The sequence below is a fragment of the Alosa pseudoharengus genome, unplaced genomic scaffold (assembly GCF_046254945.1).
Source record: "Alosa pseudoharengus isolate Yale_2024_CS ecotype anadromous, Long Island Sound unplaced genomic scaffold, YU_APseudo_1.1 YU_APseudo_1.1_scf_9, whole genome shotgun sequence".
Classification (NCBI taxonomy): domain Eukaryota; kingdom Metazoa; phylum Chordata; class Actinopteri; order Clupeiformes; family Clupeidae; genus Alosa; species Alosa pseudoharengus.
The window spans coordinates 8,985,320-9,010,572 of NW_027468881.1; the positions used below are offsets into that span (position 1 = coordinate 8,985,320).

A 25,253-nucleotide genomic window follows, 5' to 3' on the forward strand; every position below is an offset into this window, starting at 1 on the left:
CAGTGGACCACAGCCCTCATGGAATCTCATAATGACCTGAATCTCTCCCCCCTCCCCCACCTCCACATCTTCTGTGGCGATCCAGTTTGAACCCTCGACACCCCCCCCCCCCCACCTCCACTCCACGCCCTCCTGTCTTACTGCTCATCCTCGCCAAACACATCATTTTGTTTACGCTTCATATTCTCAAAGTCAAAGTCAGTTCCTGTCATGCGCTTGTAGATGTCCTTGATGTCGTTGCAAGTGGTCTCAAAGTGGGTGGTGGCGTCATAAGCCCCCGAGGCAAAGATCTGCCAAGTAAACACATGAAACACGCTTCTGTAATATCAAACCACCTCACTCTGTAATGTGATCCAACTCTAAAACGCCACGTCAAAACTGTTTCAATCTCTAAATATACCGCACATGGTTCACTGGTCACCAGGCATCTCTATTAGGTATCTTAAATACTTAATCTGTTTCATAATCTCATCAATACACCTGATCAATAGACAGAATATCACATCTTTTCAGTGTCAGGTAAATCTACTGTCAGATCTGGTTTTGAAGCCTCTTAAAAGATGATATTGAGTAAGTGACTATACTGTGTCATTGTCCTCCAAACCCACCTGGCTTTCGGTTCCATCATCAGTAGGCTCATACAGATCACTGATGGCCACAAATCTGTAAAGACACAAATGAACACACATTGCAGTATAACACTCTGCAGATAGGAAGTTACCATATAATGTTTTACCTCTTCAAAAATACTATATGGAATGTGGTTGTGACTATATGACTGTGTGTGTGTGTGTGTGTATGCCGGCATGCGCCTTTGTGTGTGTGTGTGTTTGCGTGTGTGTCTGTGGGGATGCAGGAGACTGCCAGTGTCCGGGCACTGACTTCTGGTCAATAGGCTTGAGCAGGTCCAGTGCTGGCTCCACTTCAGCCTCAGGGGAGTCGGTCTCCACGGTGGTGCTGACGATGGCTATGTACTTCCCCTGAGCCGCCACATTATGGGCGTACGAGATCATGCACACGTAGATATCTGTAAGGAGGGATTACATCGATGATCACACACACACACACACACATAAAAAGACAGACAGACACACACGCGCACACACACACACGCACACGCACACACACACACTATCCCTATTACTGAAGCCTATTATGTACAGTACATAAACACACATGAATACCTGAAGAAAATCAAACCACACCACTGTATCCTGTGGACATGCATACTTATAAGTGTTCTGTCCTCCACATAATGCTCTCACTTCAGGTGGTGACTGTTATTGGACACCAGTGCCTGCCCAGATCCCAGAGCCCTGGCCCAGTGGTGGTCTGCCCCCTACCCACCTGAGGAGCGGTTGACCTGGTTCTGGGGGATGATGATCTGGCAGGAGTTGGCCTCGTTGGTGTTCTCGATGGGATGGCTGAGGATGCAGATGACGCGGATCACCTGGCCCACCTTCTGGACACGTTCTGGGATGTAGCTGGGGTCACAGATGAGCTGTTTGCAGCGTGCCACCTAGTGTCCACATTGAGAAGTGCAGCAGTGAAAACAGCATCACAAAAGGCCAGTTATAGTATACACCTATTGACTATACAGTGCCACCTGCAGGTGGACTGAAGTCAATACATCATCAGTACTAGGTAGGGGATTTATTACCTCTCCCTCGGACTTGACCCCCACCACGTGCCCGCCTTCCATCACAATCTCCTCCACCGGTTTGTTCAGCATGTAGGTCCCTCCATAGATTGCACTTAACCTTACCAGACACAGCAGAACACAGACACAGTCTGTGACACACTCACTTTTAAACATTACCATTGACCTGAACAATTATGAGACAACTTTTCACCCTATTCAAGTTACACTTAGGTCTATTACTTGCAGTTTACTACTGGTTTTGTTATAGCTATGCACTAGTTGTTTTAAAGGTGCACTATGTATCCTATTTTATGAAAGAAAAATACTTTGGAAATTAGAAAACTAATTCTGGTGCAATGTATGCATCTCATTTCAGGTGATATCTTGAAGCATTTGTTATTTTACAGAAGAGATCAAACCTAAGTCATGCATTCTAGAATGCACACCTATTTTATTTTCAGCAATAAAAGCTACACCCTTAGTTCTAGTAAGTTAAAAGATTGTCTACACGGTGTGTGTCTGTGCATCAGGTATGCGTATGAGTATGGTGATAAGTTGGTGTGAGCAAACCTGGCAAAGCCCTGTGGAAGTTCTCCCAGCCCGTAGAGTGGGTAGAGATAGGGACTCTTCCCATAACGAGCCAGAGACTCACTATACAATTTGATACGATTTATGGTCTCCAGGCAGGGCTGCTCAAGGTAACTGAGAGAGAGAAAGAAAGAAAGAAAGAAAGAAAAAAACTAAGATCTTCATTGTTAAAACTATAAGGTTCACCAGCTATGAACAGATAGAGTATGTAATAACATAACCATAAAGCTAAAGTGTTGTCCAAGCATCACAGCCATACTCATCAGTTCTATAGAGAGCCAGGGCGTGTCCCGTGAAGTCCATGACATCCTGGCCCAGGTCAAACTTTTTGTACACCTCCCCCATTGTGGTGCTTTTGGGATCAACCCCTTCAAAGGTTTTGGGGTCGTTCTCATCAAAGTTGGCCACAAAGACCAGGAACTTCCGGAACCTTCTCTTCTCAAACATTCCCATAAGGTCTATGAAAAAAAAAAACAAGGAAATAAATTAAGGTTCTGTACAGAATATTAAAGCGCTTCACAAAAGATACTTGAAATAGTACATCTAAATAATGATGTATGCAAACATTTGTCAACAGAGTTGATTACTTGAAGCGAGTGCCTCCGCTTCAGTTGAGGGGACTTTATAGATCTTCCCCCCCTTATACACAAAACTCCCCTCCACCACTTTGAAATCCAGATATCTGGTCACTTCTGTATAGAGCAGCATCTTGACAAGCTGGCCTGAAATAGAAGGAATAGAAGGAGAATTTGTTTCAAACAATCATGGGACCTCTAAAATAAAAAAAAACAACATTCATTCATTTTGCCTGACTGCATTGAATCAATGCTATTCTGTTCATGAAAAAGAACAAGCAAAAGGCTATAGGTCACCATTTGCCATTAGAAATTTAGGGATCAGATCCACGTTCCAATCCCTTCCTCTCCCCATAGAGTCTGGGGGGCTGTCTGGTAGGTCGAAGCGTTTGTACAGCTGGGCAAGAAGATGACAAGAGAGACAGCAGCTAAATCACAGAGACTGTATTCTTACATCGGTTTTGGAACGTTGCATCATGGCACTCTCACAATTGAACTGCTATGAAGGGATAACTGAAGAAATATATGACAACCCAAATATGTCTAGACAAAAATGATGGCCAGTGCTACATCGGACTAAGCGGTATATGCCCTCTCGTTCACACCAAGTGATAAGACAGCACAATGAGCACTTTAGACGTAGGCTACATCTTTGGAATTTTTTTAATTCTTGTTATTATCTTATTATAGTGTTGTTTTTACTGTAATGACTAATGTACTCTTATTGTTGTAGGCAAGAAGATGGGACAAGCACTGTCATTTTCATTTGTATGGATAAAATAAACTTGACTTGACTTGATATAAAAGAAATGCTTGTGCTATTACAGCATTATAAGGAACTGTTTGAGTGAAAGTGATCAGAAGACTATCGTAGGTGTGGAGTCATGTTTGGGTGTACCTCCTCCAAAGGAGTGATGGAGGAGCTCTCTCCTCCGTAGTATGGGTTTCTGTCCATGTGCAGCACCTTCTTCCCATTCACAGACATGATCCCAGAGAGGATGCACTCCTACACAACACAAGGAAGTGAAGGACATTACATCATTCATTCATTCAGAAAACACCAGCTTCAGACTATAAGAGATATTTAAAATATCCTACTCAACACATCAAAAATATGTCTAGACTTGGGACAGGGGAGCAACATTTACTGTCATGGTATTTTATGTTTTCATACCACTCGTGTACGACTATATGACATATTCCAAGCCATGACCAGTCAATACTGGCCCATGACATGCAATAGCCTATAGAAGGTAGCTTAAGGGGTCAAGTTTTGGTTAAGTTTTAAGTTAGTAGTTTTGGGTCGTTTAAGAGGGGTCTAAAGACATTCCTATTCAACATATACTTAGTTGTTTAAGCGCTTATGTGTTATGGTTTGTATAATGTTGTTTTATTTTAATTGGGCTGTTAATTAATTTGGCATTATTGTTTTTTATTGATATTCTCCTTAATGTAGTCTTAGCATGTCATTGTTTTTATATTATTGATTGAATGGACATTATTGTTTTATTATTACCTTTCCCCTTTTTTTCCATTGCTTTTTATTAGGCTATTGATTGAATTGATATTATTGTGTATTATAACTATTATCCTTATTATATTTGACCTACATTCTAATCTGTTCCCTGTTCAATTTTAAATATTATTATGTTGTTTTGTATTTATGTGTCGCCTTGGACAAAGGCGTCTGCTAAAATCCATAACCATAACCATAAGTTTTGTCTATGCCACATAAATTATTTACACGACGACCATTTTCAATTCAAGTAACAAAAAATCAACATAGCCGATCACACTAATAACACTAACAACAACGACAAAAGCACATTTAGACTAGGCCTACTGCTCTTTTATTTACCAAGGGCTATTGGTGTTATAACTTTTGGTATTTTTCCTGGGTCTGAACATCTGGACAAAAAGACCAAATAGCCTAACTGTTCACAAAACATCAATGAAGAAAACTGGCAGTATATTCTATACAAAGGCTACAGCCCTGTTACCTGAAGCCTTTCGTTAACATGAAACCCTGATAAGAACAACCAATTAATTTTTAATCAGGTTTACGGCCGACTTTTACCAACAAATAGCGCCTGTGTTAATACAAGACTTCTCGGACGCCCTGAAAAAAAGGACAGATGTGTGGTTAGGCCACCATGACGAATGATTCTGAGATCTGGGAAAATGCTGGCTCATCATGCTTGCGCATCAGTACCGACAGGCTCCTTACGACCGCTCCTCTTCTCCCGCTGCGAGAGGCCCATTCTAGGCGGCTAACCACAACATCCATAAAAGCATTCAACGACAAATATCATGACATAGCCTATCACCAAATAGTGATATCGCAAACAACACACTCACCGTAAGTCCAGTTCCTAGAACGATCACATCATATTCCTCATCCATGTTGGTTCCAGTCTCGTTTTTCTTTGCAACTTAATTCACTAAAATGTAATATCCCAAAATAAAACAAACCCTTTTGTGATGCAATCTTCTACTTTCGAGTATTAACCCCGTCTATTTTCACCGTAGGCTATAACTGCCAGGAAGCATCAATGCTTTTTATTAGGCCTTTTAAATTGATGTAACATGCATTTACTGATGGGTGTTAACAGCGGCTGCTGAGGACACCCAAAGATGGCCCGAGCCGAACAACTATTGCAATCAACTCTGATACATTCGCGCCATAAAATAGTGCATAATAAGCGCCCACAAAATCGTCCTTCTTTCCAATGACACTAGAGAGCGAACACTGTTTAAAACGTCGTAAAGACACGGGTTGTTCCTGTAAGCATACAACATGCAAATATCTGTAAAGTAAAAACAAACAACAACAACCTCAGGCATCACAAAATGTTTCCACTTTCACTGTTGACAGTGATATCATTCCGCATACAACATTGGTGATTCGGCTATGAGACAGCAGCAGTCATACAGGTGCGGTGAGCTGAGCGGAGCGTGTTCAAGCCCGCAGATGTTACTATCGTGCGGTAGTCAGTAGAGTAGACTAGAGACAAGTTGGGTTTAAATACTTGCAATCTAACCATACAGAAGTCTGCTCTTATACATTATGGAATAACAGCACTTATATTTAAAATAAAAGGAACAATAGTTTAGAATAGTTGTAGAAAATAGTAGAAACATGCAATTCTCTCGCGTATTTAGAATCAGAACAAACAATTTTGACTTTTCGTGTCTCCCTAAACTCTGTAATATTGCAAAACGAAACGCAAATTGTATATTCTGTTGGCTTATGAAAGGTTTAGTCGCTGCTGCCACCATACATAACGGTTATTCACAAATGTGGTACCAATGCAGCACTAAAACAGGATAAGTGTGAACATACCCGAGACCAAGTGGATCACATGATTGTCAGCTGCTCACGTTCACGTGACACTGGTAGCGAAGATGGCGGAAGTGAACATGTTAAACAAGAGTTCTCTCAGCATGACACTTTCTCCCTTATTATTTGCCTGTTTATTAATTAGCTGCTGTTATGGGCAAGTACCACTGGTTATGTGGGCAAGCGAAGGGTAAGGAATATGCTTTAACAACGTTATATTTTGATTGGCGTGTTTTACTACTAAATCAGAACGGCAGTCAGCTGCTGCTGTGGCTAAGGTGCTAGTTCGTTTTGAAGTCAGTCTTATTGTCCTGAACGATGTAGTACAGTTTTACTCTTGTTCATTTTGCCAAATTGAATAGTGTGAACGTGGGCTCTAGACTTTCATCTAATGATTTCGGGATGACCACGAGTTGTCTAACATAAGGACTGGACGTAACTAAGAGGATGATTGTACACGATTATTGCAATGACTTTTATTATATTGTTTGTGTTTTTCCTTGTAAACATTATTAAGTTCGTGTTTAGAAATACGATTGTCTATTTTTTTTGTCTATCATTCAGGAATACTCTGCCATCTCTGGACCGGCCTACTGTTGGCAAGATGATGTCCGTAGAGCAAGTAAAGTCCATCTTGACGTCTGCTCTGGCCACCGCGCCCCACACTGTCCTGCTGTTTCTACAAGACAAAGTAAGTATATCTCACTTTAACTCAGACTTCCTCCCACCCATCTCATCTCTAAAGTTGCTATAGGTGTCCCATTTTTTATTTTATTCTATTCTATTTTGGTTTGGAAAATGTGTCTCACTTGGCATCTGGAACTTGTAACTCAAGCCAAAAGTAGTATATTTGAAGTGGAATTATACTCCAGTGGTCAGATGACCGGTTGATGTCACCTCTTGTCTGTCTAGGGGGGGGGGGGTGTATATGGAGCTCAGAGCTGTCATATGAATTTGAGCCACCTGCTCACTTCTTCTTTCCTCTGAGCAGTCAGCTTGCATTTTGCTTCCGAACATTTATGGATCCCCAGAATTGCATCAAGTACTTACGGAAATTTGGGGAAGTGAGTAAATGTGATGTGGTTTTCCCACCATCTAGTTGAGCATGGAAGACTTCACAGTGTATGGCGGTGTGTTTGGAGACAAAGAGGACGGAGCCTTCCCCAACCTCCAGGTGAGTCAACATCACCTGAGTCTTGTCATGTGATGAGGGATGGAAAGTGTGACTGAGCAGATGTATGTTTCATTAGACTTAACTAAATGCAGGTTGAGAAGATTGCATTGGGCCTACGGTAGGGGTCGACCAATTATCGGCCTGGCCGATTATTAGGGCCGATATTTAGCATTTTTATAATAATCGGTATCAGTCATTTTTTCCACCGATAAGCCGATATTAAAATGGATAAAGAATGAAATGCGCTACTTTGTCTCTAAAGCGTCTCTCACTCCCTGCATTTGCTACTCTGTGGTCAAGAGCATTGTCCCGCCCACTACACCGTCTGATTTGTTAGTTAGCACGAATGCAGCCAATCAGGATCGAAGACTGAACACAGACAAAGTTTAGGATTCTCACTGAGGCAGACTGTAGACTGGGCTTCAGCTGTACGGAGCTATTTTTTGAAGGTAAGTAAGGTAGCCTACATTGCTGAAGCTGCAATGAATCACAATCATCTACAATGAAGTTACAAAAACACCACGTTGTAAGCTACTATTTTAAAACTGTTTTGTTAAACTATTCAACCGTAACACTTGCCATCACGCATGCACCTCTTCCTCTCCCTCTCTCGTGCACTCACACACACGATGGCAAAGCATTCTCTTTGTGATAGGTCCCTTAACAAGCACATAGCCCATTGTGTAGGCCTATACTCTATGAAAATAATTGCTAATAATCACTCAGCTCTTGGATTAACATGATACACAGGATTTACACTTGCAAGTGATGCAAGTTGATAGACAATTGTGTATCAAAAGAAGAAAGAAAAGTTTGCATAATTAAATACTTTTGAATTAAATTTTTGCAGCATATCGCCTTTACTATCTACCCCCCTTTTTGACAACTGACATATCGGTTTTACATATCGGTTATCGGCCTTCTGTTTTGGTAATAATGGATATCGGTATCGGCCCTGAAAAAAACATATCGGTCGATCCCTAGCCTACGGTTTAAAAAAATAGTTGAGAAGTGCAGAAGGAACTTACATGAGCTGCAGAGTCCGACTTTACATCAGAAGTTGCTTAGCGCCCCATTAGTTTTTAGCGCCCCATTCGTTTTTAGGACAACCATTTCAGTGGCAGTGGTAGCATAGTGGCTAAGGAGCTGGGCTAACATGCTGTAGCCTAAAATGTTGTGTGTTCAATTCCTGGTTTCCACTCTTGTGCTCTTGAGCAAGGCACTTAACCCCTAATTGGTCTAAGGACATTGGCCCAGTAATATAATTGACATATCTAGTTGCTTTGGATAAAAGTGTCTGCTAAATGAATAAATGTAAATGTAATGTATGTGTGTATATATATATGTGTTTTTAATCAGGCATGCTTGAAGGTAGCCTCCTCCCCACTGGTCTTGCCCAGTTTAGCCAGGGGTGTGGCTGCAGAGGTGCCTGCTCTGCTGCAGGATTCTCTAGGCACCTCGCCACTCTACACTGACCTCTCCAGCCTAGCCCAACAGAGCCTGGCCAGTGGCCCCGCCCTACTGGTCATCGGTCTGCCTTACAGCTCAGGGTAATGTGTGTGTGTGTGTGTGTGTGTGTGTGTGTGTGTGTGTGTGTGTGTGTGTGTGTGTGTGTGTGTGTGTGTGTGTGTGTGTGTGTGTGTGTGTGTGTGTGTGTGTGTGTGTGTGTGTGTGTGTGTGTGTGTGTGTGTGTGTGTGTGTGTGTGTGTGTGTGTGTGTGTGTGTGTGTGTGTGTGTGTGTGTGTGTAAATCATTTAAACAACAGGGAGTTTTGCCCACAAACACCACGTGGCATGTAGATCTGAAATTATGCATGTTTCCATACTACAGGCCCCAGACAAAGAAGGTCCTTCATCAGAATGGTGAGTGTCTACTGTCCCTTGCTATTCCTTATGAGTGTCACAGTAAAGTCATTGTTGTTGCCAATGAATTGTCTAATTGTGGTCTGTCCTGTGTTTGCCCAGATGAGATTATAGGCAAAGTGCTGCAGATCATGAAGACAAAAAATGTGCCATACACAGCCATCTACACCGGCCTCCTGCCCTCCCGGGTAGGTAAACATAGCAGCCTTCACCTCAGACAGACCACAAGTACGCTGACGCTGCTGCCATCATTAGTATCCTAACCGCACCAAAGCGATGTACAGTATTATTTTTATGACAACACGCTTTCTACTAGCCTTCCTCTGCATACCCATATCTCTTTGATCTATTCATATTCTCATATTATTCTTTCCATTGTCACACCTCTCCTCTCCTCTCCCCCCTCTGACTCCCCAGGTGATTGAGGATACCTCTGTGATCATTGAGCCGCTGGTGAGCCGCTCCTTGCTCCAGTCCCCAGAGCCTGGAGTGAAGCCCCCGGTGGTGTTCAACGGCACTCAGGGCCCCTGCATTCTGCTGTGGGCAGACAGCCTGAACGTCAGCTTCTCGCGGGCCAGCGACTCCCAGTGGATCACTGCGGATTTGGCTCCCCTCACCTTCACTCCCGCGGTGTCGCTGACTGGATCCTCGTGCAGTGATAACTCATCAGTGTGAGGCCCAAACGCCAGTTTGCTTCAATTCAGTTCAGTTTTGAAGTAGTAATAATATAGTAGTGTGGTGCATTCCCACAGGATTTATTGGGGTTCTTGGTATTGATTCAAAGGTATTGATCCTACAATGGGAAACCATTTTTACCCTGGCCTTTTTGAAGTTGAGTTGAGTTGTCTCGTCTCCTCCGTCATATGTAAATCTTGGACTTTGAAATGACCACTAAGAAAAACAGGCAAATCTGAACAAAGACAGACTGTGACACGAATACAGACTGTGATGCAAACCATCACACTTTGAGCTGGGGATTCGGGAAGAAGTTGCTGGAGCCTATTGTGAACTGGCTTTGGCTGCAAGGCAGCCAATCAGTTTAAAGCCCACTTAACTATTCATGTGGGTGCCAGATAACCATGAGGGGGCGCTAGATATCTGCTAAAATGGGCCGTTTTATTCTCGAAAACCTCATAGGGTTGTAAATGGGCTTGTAAAATAACATCTAAGCATGCTTTTGACAGAACAAAATAGCATACTTTCTATGTTAGCATCAGGGAACAAAGGTAAAATACTCATTCATCCATTCTTTGTCCTCTTTAAAGCATCAGCATTAGAATGCAAATTTCGGACATGCTGTCAGATTATGGTATTCATTGTGGCAGTATTTCCGTACAGTGAAAAATGTCTTGTGTACAATTTAACATCTTCATTGGAAATGTCTTTGATGGGTTGTGGGTCAACTTCAGACAGCTGTGTGATGTTTATGTTTTTGTCTGTTTCAGCCTTGTACTCAACTACAACAACGTGCTCGGCTTCACCACCTTTACACTGACGTGAGTCCTGCATTACAAGGCTGCATGTGTGTATGGCACTTCTGGGTGCATGTGTATGGCACAATATTCTGCACTTCTACAGAATTCTGGTTATCTTTAACATTTACTTCCTGTGTTTTTTGCAGATTTGTCATGACAAAGCGTTACTTCCCTGTATCAGCACGGAACTGGACACTGGTGGAACAGGTCAGGCTGGGCTACGACGGGGGCCAGACGGCCACCTTTAACGGCAGCAGGGGCATCTACTCACCGGCCGAGTATTCCTTCCACTGCCAGATGGTCAGCAGCAACCGTGACCCACTGTTGGTACCCCACAATTCAACGGTCGCCGAGATGTGGCGTGTCCAGTTCACCGACTTCCAGGTAGAGTTGGAGTGAAGCACCACTGGATCAGCACACTCTGACCTGTGCACACACACACACACACACACACACACACACACACACACACACACACACACACACACACACTAACCTACACTCAATGCATTGATACTAATACACATGCATATATCCTTATCAGTATACACTGTTGAAATTGCACAATTACACACACACAGACACACACAGACACAGACACATGCAGACAGGTAGTAAAATTATGTCCTGCACATGTAAGGCATCACATGACATCACATCACAAGCCAGTATGCACTGACACTAACAGACAAGCATAAATCCCTATAAGCAAACACTGGCAAAGTTGAATTGTTTTCACACATACAAACCCACACACACCCCTAGACATTAAGTTCCAAGTTTATTGTCATGTGTAGTAAGAATACAATGAAATACTTTTACTCTGCCTCTCTCTGCCTTACATAAGACATACCCTCTCAAGTACCAACATAGAGAGATACAACACAACATTCAATAATACAGTTCAATAATGCAATAAAATAGTTAAATAAGAAAATTAATATTTAAATGTCATTCCTCATTTTTATAATTTGCCTTGGGTAAAAGCTTCTGCTAAATTAAATGTAAATATAAATATTCTAAAATGCTGTTTGCTTTAGATCCAAGGCTTCAACGTCACGGGGAACTTCTCCTACGCCAGCGACTGCGCGGGCTTCTTCACGCCGGGCATCTGGATGGGTCTGCTGACCTCTCTGCTGATGGTGCTCATCCTCACCTACGGCCTGCACATGATCATGCAGCTGCGCACCATGGACCGCTTCCAGGACCCCAAGGGGCCCAGCATCTCCGTGCCCCTCAGCGAGTGAGCGTGTGGCGCTGGTGCTTCTCTGGCTCTCCCCTCCCCTGGTCCCCTTCTCCCTTTGCTCTGTTTTAAGTGTCTCCTAGACTTCTCTCTCTAAGGGCCCTTTCATAGGCTATTCAAAAGCTACATGGATGCCAACGCATCATGTTTTCGAGCTAAACAAGAAGTGTTTGATGCATATTTGTGTAGCAAAATGTGTCATCCAGATGTTTGTGACGTGTCTTAAATGCAAGTGCCGTTTTACACATTTTTGATAGGGCCGCGTAGTCCATGTGCCTTGTGTAGGCTGCGGAAGGGCCTGTAAACACCTTTGTGAGCCTTGTGGATACAACTGTGTCCGGATAGTTTGTGTAGACTATAAAAATTGCCCTTGTTGTTGTTGTTCTTCTTCTCTTTTGATTATTGGGTTCACTCTTGATCTGTCTTTCTCTATGTGAATGTTCTTTTGCCACATGCTGTAAACTGGTATGAGGACAGTTGGAACCCAATGTTACAGTGTCCACCTGTGGATCATTTCATTCCTAGACCCCAAACTCGATCCTCCTTCCTTCCTCCACCAGATTGATATTTAATGAATGTCTTTGTGTGTGTGAGAGAGAATGGCTGTAATTTTAGTTTTTTTAGTGTGTATGTACCCAGTGTAAAGTCTGTGATATCATGTCAAAATGCACTGTCAGAATATTTAATTTATACGTATGAAGATGAGAAGCAGCCTGTTGCCTGTGCCTGTTGTCAGTCTGACCCCTTCTGAGTGGGCAGCTCTTTCTGTTTCTCTGGTAACCCTTACTCAGATTTTTTTTTTGTTCTGTTGTGTCCACTTTTCCACCTTTAGTGCCTGCAGGTCCGCCTGTTCATCTTACCCCCATATTTATGTCACAAGTGCATTCAGCTTTACATTGTTCTGCTTTGCCACCTGTTTTACTGATGGCCTGCCTTATCTCCTTACTGAGTGCCAAATTAGATTCACTGTGTACGACTATATAGGAATTGAGGTGACCTCACAAGCATTCGCGATGTCAGCTAATAGCTGAATCAATCAATGATGAGAGTCAAAGCATCTCAGCTGCTTTAGGAGATGCTCCACTACCAGTAGTTTTATATGAATCCTGTGGAACGGTTTCACTGTTGTGAATGTGGGCTGATGGCTAAGATATTTTTCAGGTGCCAAATCCTTCCCTGGAAGCTGTGCAATGTAACCCCATGGTAGGCCAAGTGAGGGTTGTGCCTTTACAGAGTAAACCACGTGCCTGTCTGACACTTGTACTGTGCGTTTTTTGGTCTTTGTCATTCGGAAAAACTTGCCAACTCCATTGTTTTGTGGGCCTGATTTAGCTTGAGAGTAAAAATATACTTGTACACATTTAAATTCTCTGTAGTTGAGAAGGATCAGCAGTGCCTTAGATTTGTTAGATCCACATATACTGTACCTCTGGCAGCGTACCAAATATTAAGTGGACTTATCAGGCTAGATTGATCTTGTGTTTCACAGTCCACTGCCTATAGATTTGTGCATGGCAATGCACACATACCTGATTGCAGTAGCGGAGTAGTGATTGGGAGAATTCCCAGCCTGCCGGGTTGATAACTGTGATCTTAAAAAGGGCATGATATCGCTCTTTGAGTAAGTTCTTTGCTGCGCCCACCAGCAGCCTGGACTGTGTGATCGCAGCCCCTCACTCTCACTCCCCACAGCCCTGGTAATAACAAGGTCATGACCTGAAATGCAGGTTATGAGATAACGTAAGAGATGGGTACAAACTACTGAAGATTTAAATTGAAATAACCCCTACCCTCTCATTGGGAACTTGAAATCTCCTGGTAATATTTAGTGCTCCACTCCGCCCCCTGCACATACCTGATTATGTGTGTAATTTTTAATGTCTCTTCCACTGGCTTAACCCAAGCTCTGGAACAGGACTTTGTGACTGACAATGACAACAGCTGTGATTGTGCCTTCTGTATTTGAGATGTAATATTGGTACAAACATCATTCCAGTTTGTTCATTAGGACTACTAAAGCTAATAAAGTGCATTTGACGTTTTTTGAAAACGTTTTTCCATGTCTCACATTGATTGTAGTGTCATATGAACAGAATCACCAGATGTATATTGACATAATAGGGACAACTACGGGTTAACAAGCACGGTTAAGTTACATACCTGTAAGACTAGGACAGACTTACTCTGAAGTCATTATATGAATCGGTCTTGAATGCCCTGTACACTATAAATGCTGGCATCAGTACGATCTTTTGAAATCTATGAAGTCACAACGCTGTAGATAAGATTTGACTGAACAGATAATGGGTGGTTGTTTTTTGAAAGCAGTGTTTTTATTAGTCATTTTACAAGTGGTCAGGTGAGCACAACAATACTGTTCCTTCATATGGCACTATATACTGTAACAATTATTTATCTATTTTAAAAAACAAAATTTTTCCAACTCAGAAACCCAAACTCAATGTAAGTGCAAAATGAAAATCTAAAAGGTGATAAAACTGTGCTGCTCTTTCCAATAAATAATCATTTAATCAAGAATTTAAACAATTAAAATGAACAATTTAAGTAAATTAAGTTAAACATTTAAAGACAATCCATATAAATTTCAACAAAAGCATTTCACATTCTTACACCCCCCCTACCCTTTTCAATAAATGATAATCATTTCACCAATAATTTAAACAATTAAAACAAAACGTTTAACTTAATTCACTTAAATTGTATGTTAAAGACAATCCATATAAATTTTCAACAAAGGCATTTTACATTCTTACATTTCACATTTTACACATTCTTCACATACCACCCCCCCCCCCCCCACACCACCACCCTCACCCACCCACCCAAAGGCACAGTATCTGATAGACCGGACCTCAGTGCAATTCAGTATTTAAAGGTAATTTATCTAAGAATCAAGCAGAGTTCAGACAGAGCCATCTCTCAGAAGCTCAAAGCTGGCAATACTTGAAGCAAGGGCGGTCCCGGAGTCCATTCTCACACAGAGCCAGGAAACACACCAATCATCTCTTTCCTCTCAACTACATAGTAGGAACAGGCTTACTGGATCAGAGAGAATAGCCCATTTTGAACTGAAAGGAAATGCAAGAGGGACAGAATGTTAGTTACACAAATATAGACTGAGTCTGAGGACCAACATGTCTGTATACAAGCTGTCCATCTAAGAACAGTGCACCGTCTACTGTGTAATACATGCGTCTGTATGGTTGGAAGAATAACCCAGAGGCGTTCACTTGAATTCCAGAGAAAACGGACTGGAATCAGTTCATGTAGACTGTTTATCATGTCAACTTCAGGTCTGATAATAAAATGGCTGATTGGAAGTGGATTTGGCAGCCTGCTGCAGTTTCATGACGTTCAGACGTTTCATGAGGAAGGTCATAAGAGCTTTATTAAGGCTATCAGTACTGCTTTACAGTGGGAAGGAGACTGGATTCTGTATACTCAGCTTGTTCTTTCCTTTAGCCTAAACACCTCGCAATTCTCTATGCAGGAAAAACTCTGCTAAACCTACCATATTCTAGCCTAGAAATCTAGACGCACCCTAGCAGCAGCAAATGTGATGTGGGTCTGGCTCGTCAGGCTAACCGTATTCCACAGTAACATTAAAAACACCTCAATGTTGAATGAATGGACATGCCTTAAAACATTTTAAGCACTTATCTAAGACTTGAGAGGCTTTGTGAAATAAGACTGTCTCAAAGCTAACACTATATACACAGTGTTCAGTAACTGTGAGGACTGTAAGCAACCAGATCCAGTTTCAGGTCTCCAGATAGTGTAATCCTTTATGGCAAAATACCAATGCAACCCTGCCTGTATGTGTGTTGAAACTCTAAGCAGGACGAGTGGTGATTTAGTAACAGAGTGAGCTCAGTAGCTACCCCCACTCATGGAGACCAGGAAACGACAACCTCACTAGGAAATGACAACCTCACACAGACAAATAAAACCAGGCCAACCTACCAAACCAAACAACCAAAAATACCTGCTCGGGCAAACGTTCCACAGAAACTTAAGTTGTGCAACGTCAATTGCTGAATGATACTAAGAGCATTTTCCATGTTGCCATTGTTGTTGGTTGCACAATGACACTTCCGAGGAGAGGTAACCCAGAGGGGCTCCACTGTCAACTTAAGAAAGGCCATCGTTGACCATCACCATAGAAATATGTGCACTAAGCACTTATGCGGATACACAGGAGCACTAGCAAAAAGAAAGTGCCTAATCTATACAGCACAGAGTCCTGTAAACCAGCATGTCTAGTACAAGCCTGTGTATAGGCTTGTTGACATAGGCAGATACAAATGGAAATTTGTGCAACTCTGTAGTGTCAATTGGCTTATGGTGTGAGACCTGCCATGCAGTTTCTATAACAACAGAAACATAGAACTGCTCAAAAGGAAAGAGTTGAAATGGTGTCAAGAACCTGGTTCCCTGCCTTTAGACTCAAAAGCAAGATCTTTCTTTCATTAATGAGAATAATAGTATGTCCATCTGAAACAAACATATTTATGTAGATTAAAACTAGAGGTGCATGTGAGATCATATTGTGTGTTACATGTTACAAGTAAAAGTCCGCTGCTCTGTGTGTTGCTTATTTGGTAGTCACACCTACTGTGGGACATGGTATGTCGTTACTCTCTGCTAGAGTTGGTGAAACTGACATTGGTTTGAATGCTCAGACAGCATTAGCCATACTTATTACTAATCATTTAAGTTTACTTTATTTAGCATACTAACCTTTTAAGTTGACCTTAATTTACTATACTCAATGCTAACTATTTAAGTGTACTTTATTTAGTACACTTAAAAACCACAAGCCACAAGTCCACTTACCAGCAACTCCCACCACTACTGCCAACACAATCCACAGAGAGTCTGAGGACAGAGAGGGAGAGATTCATCATCAGTTCACCCGTTCCCAAGACAGGACTATCCTTACCCAACAGAATATAGTAGAGACATTTATACCTAAACAAACAACAAAAAGATGATGCTGAATGACAACTTACTATGGACATGATGAGTTGAGCCTGTTCCGTTTTTCCCACCTTTTCCGTGAGAAAGAAACACATGTACACAGGTTAGAATGCTGTTCTACAAGGAACATGTCTTAAGGCCCTCTGTGTGTTGAACTGAACATGAACAATATCAAATAATCCAATATGAGAAATATCAGATGAAATGTAGGATGCAAAACTATCTAGTTCCCTGTACAATCTGACAAGCATTCACACATTTTGGATGAGCTAAGCGTGAGCATGCATGTGAGGGCAGAGGCTTGACATGAGATGTGTGCCAGTGTTCAAGAAACAGCTTCCCCTGCTCTGCTAATGCAATCAAATGAAGTGTTAGATGAGTTGGGGCTCTTAGCTGGGTGCAAAAAAGCAAACAAAAGAAATCCAGGGAAATGTATAATGTTAGTAGGTGGAGTGGCCCACTACGCGAGTCATAGCCAAACCAAATGGCTTAATTTCCAGGAAGACAAGACAATGGACAAAGGGACACCAAATTACTCACAATATCGTCACCGTTCTAGCAACTTAATGTATTGTACAACCGCCCTGGCACTCCCCAGTTGAAAATGGAGTCCATGACTCAGTTTGGCAAAGGTGTTGAGACTGACTTGAGCTCAATAGCCAATCAAATTACACCCTCCCTTGCTTTGTGCTGATTAGCGTTTATGACTCCATCTGGACGACTGGTTGAAGTTTGCCTTTATTCAGAATTTTGAGCATTTTAAAAAATCTTTTAAATTTCTTTTCTTTTTTACCTATACCAGAGTTATACCAATGACTTTGTAATGAGGAGACACAACACTCAAAGAATCCTCCATAGAAATGTATGAGGTTAGTTCGTAATGGCAATATGGCAGTTATCTACACAACTGGGGGGGGGGGGGGGGGGGGGGGTACGTATACCTCCACGTTCAGTTGAATAGGAAAGCGCATTACCAAGATGTGGGAGTGGGGGACTTTGGTTATAAGGACTTTGCCTATGCCCTATACCCATACCAATCAGTTTTAGGTTCTATAGTCAGTAGGCCTATAGCTGCACAACTGATGACAACCGACAACACAAATGTGTATGATATCCTCCCACAGAAATGATAAGCAAAATTACCTGGAGTCCACACGTAATCAAACAAATGAACAGCTAAATCAATTGTCTGCTTCTTAGCCGGCCACAGACATGAAAACACCGATACCCTACACATGCACATCAGGCTTGGCTCTTTCTCAGCTGTTGGACATGCCCGCCATGAGTCTCTCAAATGTTTACTATTCAGAATCTGTAGGCTACACTGACAGCTGACAAAGCTGAGGACAGTACCTTCAGGTTTGGTGGATGCATTTGCTGAAGTTCTTGGGGTAGTTTTGGCAGGAGAGGATTGGCTCTCTACAAAAGTATAACATGCCATTAAAGTCTTTCAGGACTACAGGACACAAAAGACAGTCATAATGCCTGACTAGTCCAAGTAGCAATGGTCAGGGTCAGGTATGATGGCTGTCTTCTATATCCACTTTGGCATTTGAAACCAGATATAAAGCCTGCCTTGTCTCTGTATGAACCCACCACCAAATATATATCAAATCAAGTAAAAAATCAAACATATTTGGGGTAAATCATTGCTGCTCTATTTGAGTTGATTAGTATCATTCTGATGATAATCTGAGTACATCTGATTTAAGAGCAGGATATTGTCTCCATCACTAGGCTTCTGCTGGAAATCTGGACCAAGCAGGCCACAATAACGGCTATCAATCACGAATCAAGTGTCCTACAGACACACCAGTTGATTGGCATTAGGGGGGGAATGTCCAGCAGAACTAGTCCAATGTCCCTCATGCTTATGAAAGTGGCAACCTGCGGGTGGCACTGGCAGCCGTATAGTACCTTTAGGTGTGGTGGTTTCCTTCACTGTCACTCGTGGGGTAGTGGTGGTAGGAAGTGCTATAAAAGTATATAAAATGTCATAAATATCTTGCTTAATTCTCCACAACAGTAATCCTATCGTCACAGCACTCTGCTTCCACAGAACTGAGGCAGCGGTCCAGGGCCTCACCCTCAGGAAGGTGACAGGAGAGCACATGATTCCAAAGGGCAGAGACAATAAACACAACTGGATTTAATTTCAATAACAGGCCAGTCGGACACCGGAACAGAGAGGAGCACAGTGATCAAAGGCTCATCACACACCAAAAAACATTTTTTAAAAATGATAAATGAAAGCTAAAACAGTGATAGTTTTGGAATTTTCAAAAAGAGTCAAGACTCATCTGTTTACCTTGTTTTAAACTACTTAATTTTCCTCACAAAGTTAGATGTTTATAGTTATTGTTCTATTTAGTATATTTATCATATTTATTATATATATATTTTATTTTTTATTTACACCACATGACTTTATTATAAACAGTTAATTTTATGTTGATGTAATGTTTGTCACTTTGGACAAAAGCATCCAAGAACCATAAACATAAAACCCTTAGTCCTACAGATGGATGCCCATCTACTTGATGAATAAAGGAGTTAAACAAAGATAGGAAAGAGAAGGAAATGGCAAGAGTGAGAAGTGGTGGCATGAATCATGCATAGCCAAGTGTGACACACCATCAAGAAAACTGAATTTGCACAACAGGTTGGACATTGCACATAGCTTACCTTCACATCTTGGAATTGCTGGAGACCAACCATTCTCCCCACAGACTATTCTGGCTTCACCAACCATCTTGAACCCTTTATGGCACTCGTACTTGATGATAGCCCCTTTGCCATAGGGACCGCTATTTCCAAAAATACGTCTGGCATTTGATATGTTTGGCTTCGGGCAATCCACCACTGTGGGAGAGACACACTGCGTTATCAGTTATACAGTTCTAGACCATAATCTTGACGAGCATGTAAGCTTTGCATGCTCATGGATACTCTGTGCCCGGATGCAGATTTGTTGGCCATGACCCCAAAGTTAAAAAGCCATGTCCATGTCAGAATATTTGACCGCTTAGTTAAAATATTCTACATCATTACATTTCAACTATAATTCTAACATCACATAATTTTTGTTTAAAATACTGTATGTCGTGTGTACATACTGAAGAGAGATTTGAGTTTTAGGTCCACATGTTTTGGTTGAATAGGCTGCATTTGCCACATCTAGGGAGAGCTAACTGCTGCATATCTGCATCAATGATCCACAAAAATATTGACCCAAGAACCGTCACTAACACCAAGACAAACATGGAACCGCATGGTAGATTTGAGATAAAAGGGTTTAAAATGACATACAGCCATAGGTGTCTAATACTTGACTTGACTAAAACTCTGGGTGAGGTCTGCTCGGCAGATGAGGGGTTAATTTGAACACACTCTGATTACTACTCTTCAGATGGTAAGTTTCCACTATTGCACCCATCTAAAAAAATGACAATAGAATTGTTTTAAGTAATCTGTCTTGACCGTGTCTGCACTATTTGATGCTTAAGGACAGAAGACACTGTCTGATTGTCCTCCGATAAAAATCTTTCAGACAGGGAGCATGTTGACACAAAACAGCTCCCCACAGTGACCCATTTTATTTCTCATTTGACGAATTCCAGCCACAGGCACAATCAAGTCTATAATTGCACATCAAAGTACACCAAGTTAAGGGCTGTCTGCAACAGGAATGATAACTATGAATATATATAATTAGGGCTGTCAATCGATTAAAAAAAATAATCTAATTAATTACATACTCTGTGATTAATTAATCTAAATTAATCGTATATATCATTTTTGTGAAAGTATTTTAAATATTTAAATTCAAATGAATCATTGAATAATCAGCATTAGTGACATTAAAGTTCAAAAACTCTTTTATTATTATTTTAATAATGGGCATAATAATCTATGATATGACCTAATATGCTGAGGAAATAAATTCAAAAGTGCTTCGGGAAGAAGTTGTTTTTCACATATAAGGTATTTCAGGCCACAGATATAACCTAGGGGACACAATGAAAATAAATTAACACTCCCCTCAATGTCAACACTATTTCTTTGCATTGATGTGCGACTTTAGAGTTGATGAACTCCGGTGATATGCAAATTCCTTGCTGCAGACATTGCAGAGGACTTTATTTTAATCAACACTTTATTTTTATCAACATCATCAGGCTGTTTTTTAAAAGTAAATGTTCCAATCAATGATCTAGGCAGCACATTTTCTTCTTTCTCCTTCATTTTACAGTCTAATGGTTACTGACTACAACAGCTCGGGGTCAAAGGTCATACGGAATCGATTAATCTGTGTTATTTTTTCTCAAATTAATTAATCGAAATTAATCAGTTATTTTGACAGCCCTATATATAATATAATATATTATATTATACTATACTATATAATATTATAATATAATTTAAAAAATAATGATAAAAGCATCCACACCTACTAGCGATAAGTCTCTCCTCGTGTTGATGAATGTGATGGCTAAAATTGGATGGATTCTGATTGGCTGGCAGCTTTTTATCGCTTTCAAAATCTCTCTCAAAATGAACCCCAACAATATTATTCTTAATGTTGCAATTGTTATCATTTATGTGTGGATGTAGTCATTCATATTAGCTAGAATTATACTTTTTGACGTTATTATAGTCATCGTTCTTGGTGTGAACGACCCATGACAGTCCTGTTAGCACTTGTTTACAAAACAACTTCAGTTAAGCTAGCCTCCCAACCCCAACAGCACAAGTAGTATCACACTTTGCTAATTCTGACTGAAAAAAATTATGGAGCACGAATGGCAAATGCAGTGTCCTACTTTTTATGCATTACGAGAACAGTGATATGGGGTACAAGTACCTAGCAGAACTAAAAGTAAAGCTAGATATGAAGCTAGTGACAAAACATACATTTGCAACTGGGAGCTGCAGTCCATGTTCCATTCTGAGAGCAGTGTGTTTCAGGATTTCCAAATGGGTCGTACCCCTTATCGCAGACGTAGCGCACCACATCTCCAAACTTATACTCATCTGAGGTGGACTCAAGTTGACCATGGTCAATCTTTGGAGGAGAATCGCATTTCACCACTGAAAGGAGAGACAAAGTAGCTCAGAGGAGAGAAGAAAAGACTTGCAGAAAAGCTGCAACAGCACCACAATGGGGAAGAGGAGTGCCACCCCACTGGAAGAAAGGGGCTTTCATACCTTCACATATAGCCTCACGTCCACTCCATGTCGCATCTGCCAAGCATGTTCTCTGGCCTTCTCCCACCAAGTAGTGCCTTTAGAGTAAGCCACAAACACAACATATATGATTGACATATGATTGATATAAAAACATGTTGAAAGGCTCGAATACACACATTAATGTGCACAAGTGCATACACAACACAATGTGCACGCGTGCGCGCGCACACACACACGCGCGCACACACACACACACATACACACACACACACACACACACACACACACACACACACACACACACACACACACACACACACACACACACACACACACAGTGTTTCTAAAAGACTGCCATTAGCAAGAAAAAAAACTTCTATTTACATTTTCAATGTGGGGGACAACTAAATGCAACATTTACTTCCTTCTGCCTGCTCCCTTCCTCCTCCACCAAATACAAACATCAAAACGGAAGAAATCTGAGAGCTCGGAAATAATACAATGTAGTGAACATTCAAACAGGCACACACACAACCACCATCACGCATACTGAACTTCAAAATAAAGACCACACTCACCCCACATTGCAGATGGCTGTGACAACTGCACCAAAGTCAACTCCCTCAGGCATGTTATATACACCATTTTTCACTTCCCCTGGGTTTCCACAGGTCTTTTCTGGAAAATGTCGACAAACACAAAATCATAAAGCAATTATGAACTGAATTTCAGGAATGTCCTGCTCATTTCAAGTTCCTGGTCAATTTAGAGGTATTTTCAATCAGTTTGTAAAAACACACTAAGGGTCATTCTGAAATGATGGACCTTGTAGTCAGCCTTTCATGCATTATTTAAGAGTCTAGAAATTAGCACTTAACTGTCTTTTCTTTTTTTCAATTTCATTGCCAGGTCGCCAATATTAAGGCTTCCTGTCAGGTAACTTCAAATGTTTATTAAGCTGGCATTAACACGTCGCGATGTGACTTTACTTTTACAGGTGAAATCCTTTGGGTTTGGGTTCCACTGGCCGCCCTGACACACCACCGATCGCGACCCTGATGCTGGCTGGTACCCAGGAAAACAACTGAGTCTTACAGAAGAATTTTCTGGAAAACTGATTAGCGAGCTGTGATCCTCATGTAAAACAGCATTTTCACTGGGGACTGGCTTTGAACATTGTCCTGTAGCAAAATAAGAAGGGGGGGGGGGGGGGTTCACAAGCACATACAAAACAGCAAACCGGCCGGTCATGTAGATAACGGTTGGACGTTCTTTAACATCCAAATGAACAGTTTTAAATTTTGTAATACAATTTGTCTAAAAAATAATGGACAAAACCAATCGTTAGTGACATACGTCTGATAAACTCATATTTAACAATATAGAATTCCAAGATACCGAACATGGATCATACCTTGTATTTGCAGGGAAAAAAGGCATACAATCCCCACACATCCCCAGATTTTAATGAGCAGCATTGCACTTTTGTCCTCACTTTTCCACATGCTAGTCTAAATAACAATAAAAAGAAAACGTAACAGTTAACGCAGTGATGAACCTGCCTTCTTGAGTCTACATGAAGCTCACTAAGACATCCAGTGTCACCAATGTGTTACAACACGTTACAGATTATTTAGAGATCAGTGGTCACGTAGCTAGATTCTATGATGTTAGCTAAAAACAACATCAGACATATATAGCTAGCCTAATCCTCACAGCCAAGGCCAAACTGCCGACTAGCAACACCAACAAAGACGATGGCCAAGGGTTGAATACAGTCAATGACAGCTTGCTACACTGCGTAATATTTAGCTCGTTTAGGCATTACGACAGCTAAAAACAGTAAGTTTTTTTTAATCTTACCTTCCCCTCCCAAGTCGTCAAAAAATGTACACAAGGGATACGAAGACGAGGAAGCTTCAAGACTGAAGTAAGTAAATCATCTAACCGCGTGTCATTGGCGGTCCAACCATGCCACGCCCCTGCACGGATGACGCTCTTTTCACTGTGCTGATGATCATTTATTTGTGTATATGTCTATGGCTGATGATCATTTATTTTAGCAGACGTTTTTCCCCCCCAAAACACAAAAAGGTACACAAAAACACAATATGTATGGACAACATAAGTATCCTACGTGATATTACATATTGTTACATAGGTTGTTACATAGTTATAGGTAAAGCCTACTCAACATAATTAGGTTTTGTCCAAAAATGTCTTGATGTCCAAACAGGCCTTGGTCTACTGGTGCAGCACAAAAAAGTCTTTCAACTTGAAGTTGGGTTTGGCTGGTTAGTAATAAGCCTAATTGGTACTATTTGGTTTTCACTGGGGGGGAAAAACACACCATCTAACTTGCATGTCCTTGAATGGCAAATTTGTTAAAGGACACACCCCTACCGCCAAGTCATAATCACCTTATAAGGCATATCACATCACATCAGTGTACAAACTGAAGTTTAATTTTTAACACATCATTACTCATTTGGCTTATGGGACAGTACATATTTCACAAATAAAATGTATTCATTAAACAGTTTATTGTTTGGAAACATCTGATTCTTTATTTAGAAGCAGGAGTGGCCGAGCGCAATAAGATTGCACAAGAAACAACTCACCACTGTTAGGCCACACCATTTCCTGTACCTGGCTGAAGACAGGGAAGCTGAAAGGCACAACTAACTACTACAAGGTCCCTGACTGACAACTTTGTTCATCATTATTTGATTTTTTCTTTCCCAAAACGTAGCCTAAATAAACTGTGATCTCATTTTCTTGTTCCATAGGTTCTGCAACACTCTGATTTTTGAGAAGGCCTTGTTACCTTGTTGTTTGATATCATTACAGCAAGGATTGACAGGAAATAGAAACCTCTTGGAACATCTGAGTGCTGGTAAATAGCTATTAATGTTTTGTTTTTCATACCATCAGTAATGTATTATCTTAGTCAGCAGAGAAGTTTATGGTCATCATCCAATCCCATCAGATTGTGTACACATCATAGTGTGTGTGATTATGCAACAGGAAAAGCATTATAAAATGTATTTTGTAGCGTTCAAATTGCATCAGTTGCAAGATTTTAAAAGTTTGGCCTGAATGTTGTAGTAAATTTATTCATTAAAAAAGTAACACAACATTGTTCTTCATAGCCCACTATCAA

At 41.2% G+C, this 25,253-nt stretch overlaps 3 protein-coding genes across 5 annotated transcripts; 1 reads left to right on the forward strand and 2 right to left on the reverse strand.

The window, feature by feature from the left end:
- Positions 1-137: 137 nt before the first annotated feature.
- On the reverse strand, positions 138-5,410 carry gdi1 (GDP dissociation inhibitor 1). Its single transcript, XM_076275806.1, has 11 exons — positions 5,164-5,410; positions 3,704-3,811; positions 3,103-3,202; positions 2,818-2,952; positions 2,490-2,688; positions 2,213-2,344; positions 1,661-1,760; positions 1,348-1,519; positions 883-1,027; positions 609-663; positions 138-290 (listed from the first exon to the last, which is right to left on the reverse strand). Exons 1-11 carry the CDS (start codon positions 5,206-5,208, stop codon positions 138-140), a joined length of 1,344 nt encoding a protein of 447 aa, XP_076131921.1. The 5' UTR covers positions 5,209-5,410.
- A 786-nt stretch (positions 5,411-6,196) lies between these two features.
- atp6ap1b (ATPase H+ transporting accessory protein 1b) lies at positions 6,197-13,949 on the forward strand. The gene is made up of 10 exons (XM_076275911.1): positions 6,197-6,335; positions 6,710-6,836; positions 7,245-7,319; positions 8,679-8,869; positions 9,150-9,181; positions 9,284-9,369; positions 9,599-9,852; positions 10,627-10,677; positions 10,803-11,040; positions 11,697-13,949. Exons 1-10 carry the CDS (start codon positions 6,211-6,213, stop codon positions 11,901-11,903), a joined length of 1,386 nt encoding a protein of 461 aa, XP_076132026.1. The 5' UTR covers positions 6,197-6,210; the 3' UTR covers positions 11,904-13,949.
- A 785-nt stretch (positions 13,950-14,734) lies between these two features.
- On the reverse strand, positions 14,735-24,033 carry LOC143114122 (membrane cofactor protein-like). Of its 3 annotated transcripts, XM_076275588.1 has the most exons (12): positions 23,954-24,033; positions 23,505-23,601; positions 23,080-23,271; positions 22,669-22,768; positions 22,109-22,185; positions 21,815-21,991; positions 19,586-19,762; positions 18,818-18,874; positions 18,254-18,319; positions 16,933-16,971; positions 16,757-16,798; positions 14,735-14,988 (listed from the first exon to the last, which is right to left on the reverse strand). In XM_076275588.1, the coding sequence occupies exons 2-12, from the start codon at positions 23,593-23,595 to the stop codon at positions 14,957-14,959; spliced, it is 1,050 nt and encodes a 349-aa protein (XP_076131703.1). In that variant the 5' UTR covers positions 23,596-23,601; positions 23,954-24,033; the 3' UTR covers positions 14,735-14,956. The 3 variants fall into 3 exon arrangements, with proteins under 3 accessions (XP_076131703.1, XP_076131704.1, XP_076131705.1); XM_076275589.1 differs by lacking the exon at positions 18,254-18,319; XM_076275590.1 differs by lacking the exons at positions 18,254-18,319; positions 18,818-18,874.
- Positions 24,034-25,253: the final 1,220 nt, after the last annotated feature.

What these genes read in the sequence shown, in the direction of transcription:
- gdi1 (XM_076275806.1), bottom strand. Translation starts at nt 5,208, where the DNA reads ATGGATGAGGAATATGATGTGATCGTTCTAGGAACTGGACTTACG. An exon ending in CCATCACTCCTTTGGAGGAG is followed by an intron (nt 3,203 to 3,703) that starts GTACACCCAAAC and finishes CTTCTTGCCCAG; the next exon opens with CTGTACAAACGCTTCGACCT. An exon ending in CTCAAGCCTATTGACCAGAA is followed by an intron (nt 664 to 882) that starts GTCAGTGCCCGG and finishes GTGTCTTTACAG; the next exon opens with ATTTGTGGCCATCAGTGATC.
- atp6ap1b (XM_076275911.1), top strand. Translation starts at nt 6,211, where the DNA reads ATGGCGGAAGTGAACATGTTAAACAAGAGTTCTCTCAGCATGACACTT. An exon ending in GAGCCTTCCCCAACCTCCAG is followed by an intron (nt 7,320 to 8,678) that starts GTGAGTCAACAT and finishes GTTTTTAATCAG; the next exon opens with GCATGCTTGAAGGTAGCCTC. An exon ending in GGTCTGCCTTACAGCTCAGG is followed by an intron (nt 8,870 to 9,149) that starts GTAATGTGTGTG and finishes TCCATACTACAG; the next exon opens with GCCCCAGACAAAGAAGGTCC.
- LOC143114122 (XM_076275588.1), bottom strand. Translation starts at nt 23,595, where the DNA reads ATGTGGAAAAGTGAGGACAAAAGTGCAATGCTGCTCATTAAAATCTGG. An exon ending in AAAGGATTTCACCTGTAAAA is followed by an intron (nt 22,769 to 23,079) that starts GTAAAGTCACAT and finishes GACATTTTCCAG; the next exon opens with AAAAGACCTGTGGAAACCCA. An exon ending in AGTAGTGGTGGGAGTTGCTG is followed by an intron (nt 14,989 to 16,756) that starts GTAAGTGGACTT and finishes ATTTCCTTTCAG; the next exon opens with TTCAAAATGGGCTATTCTCT.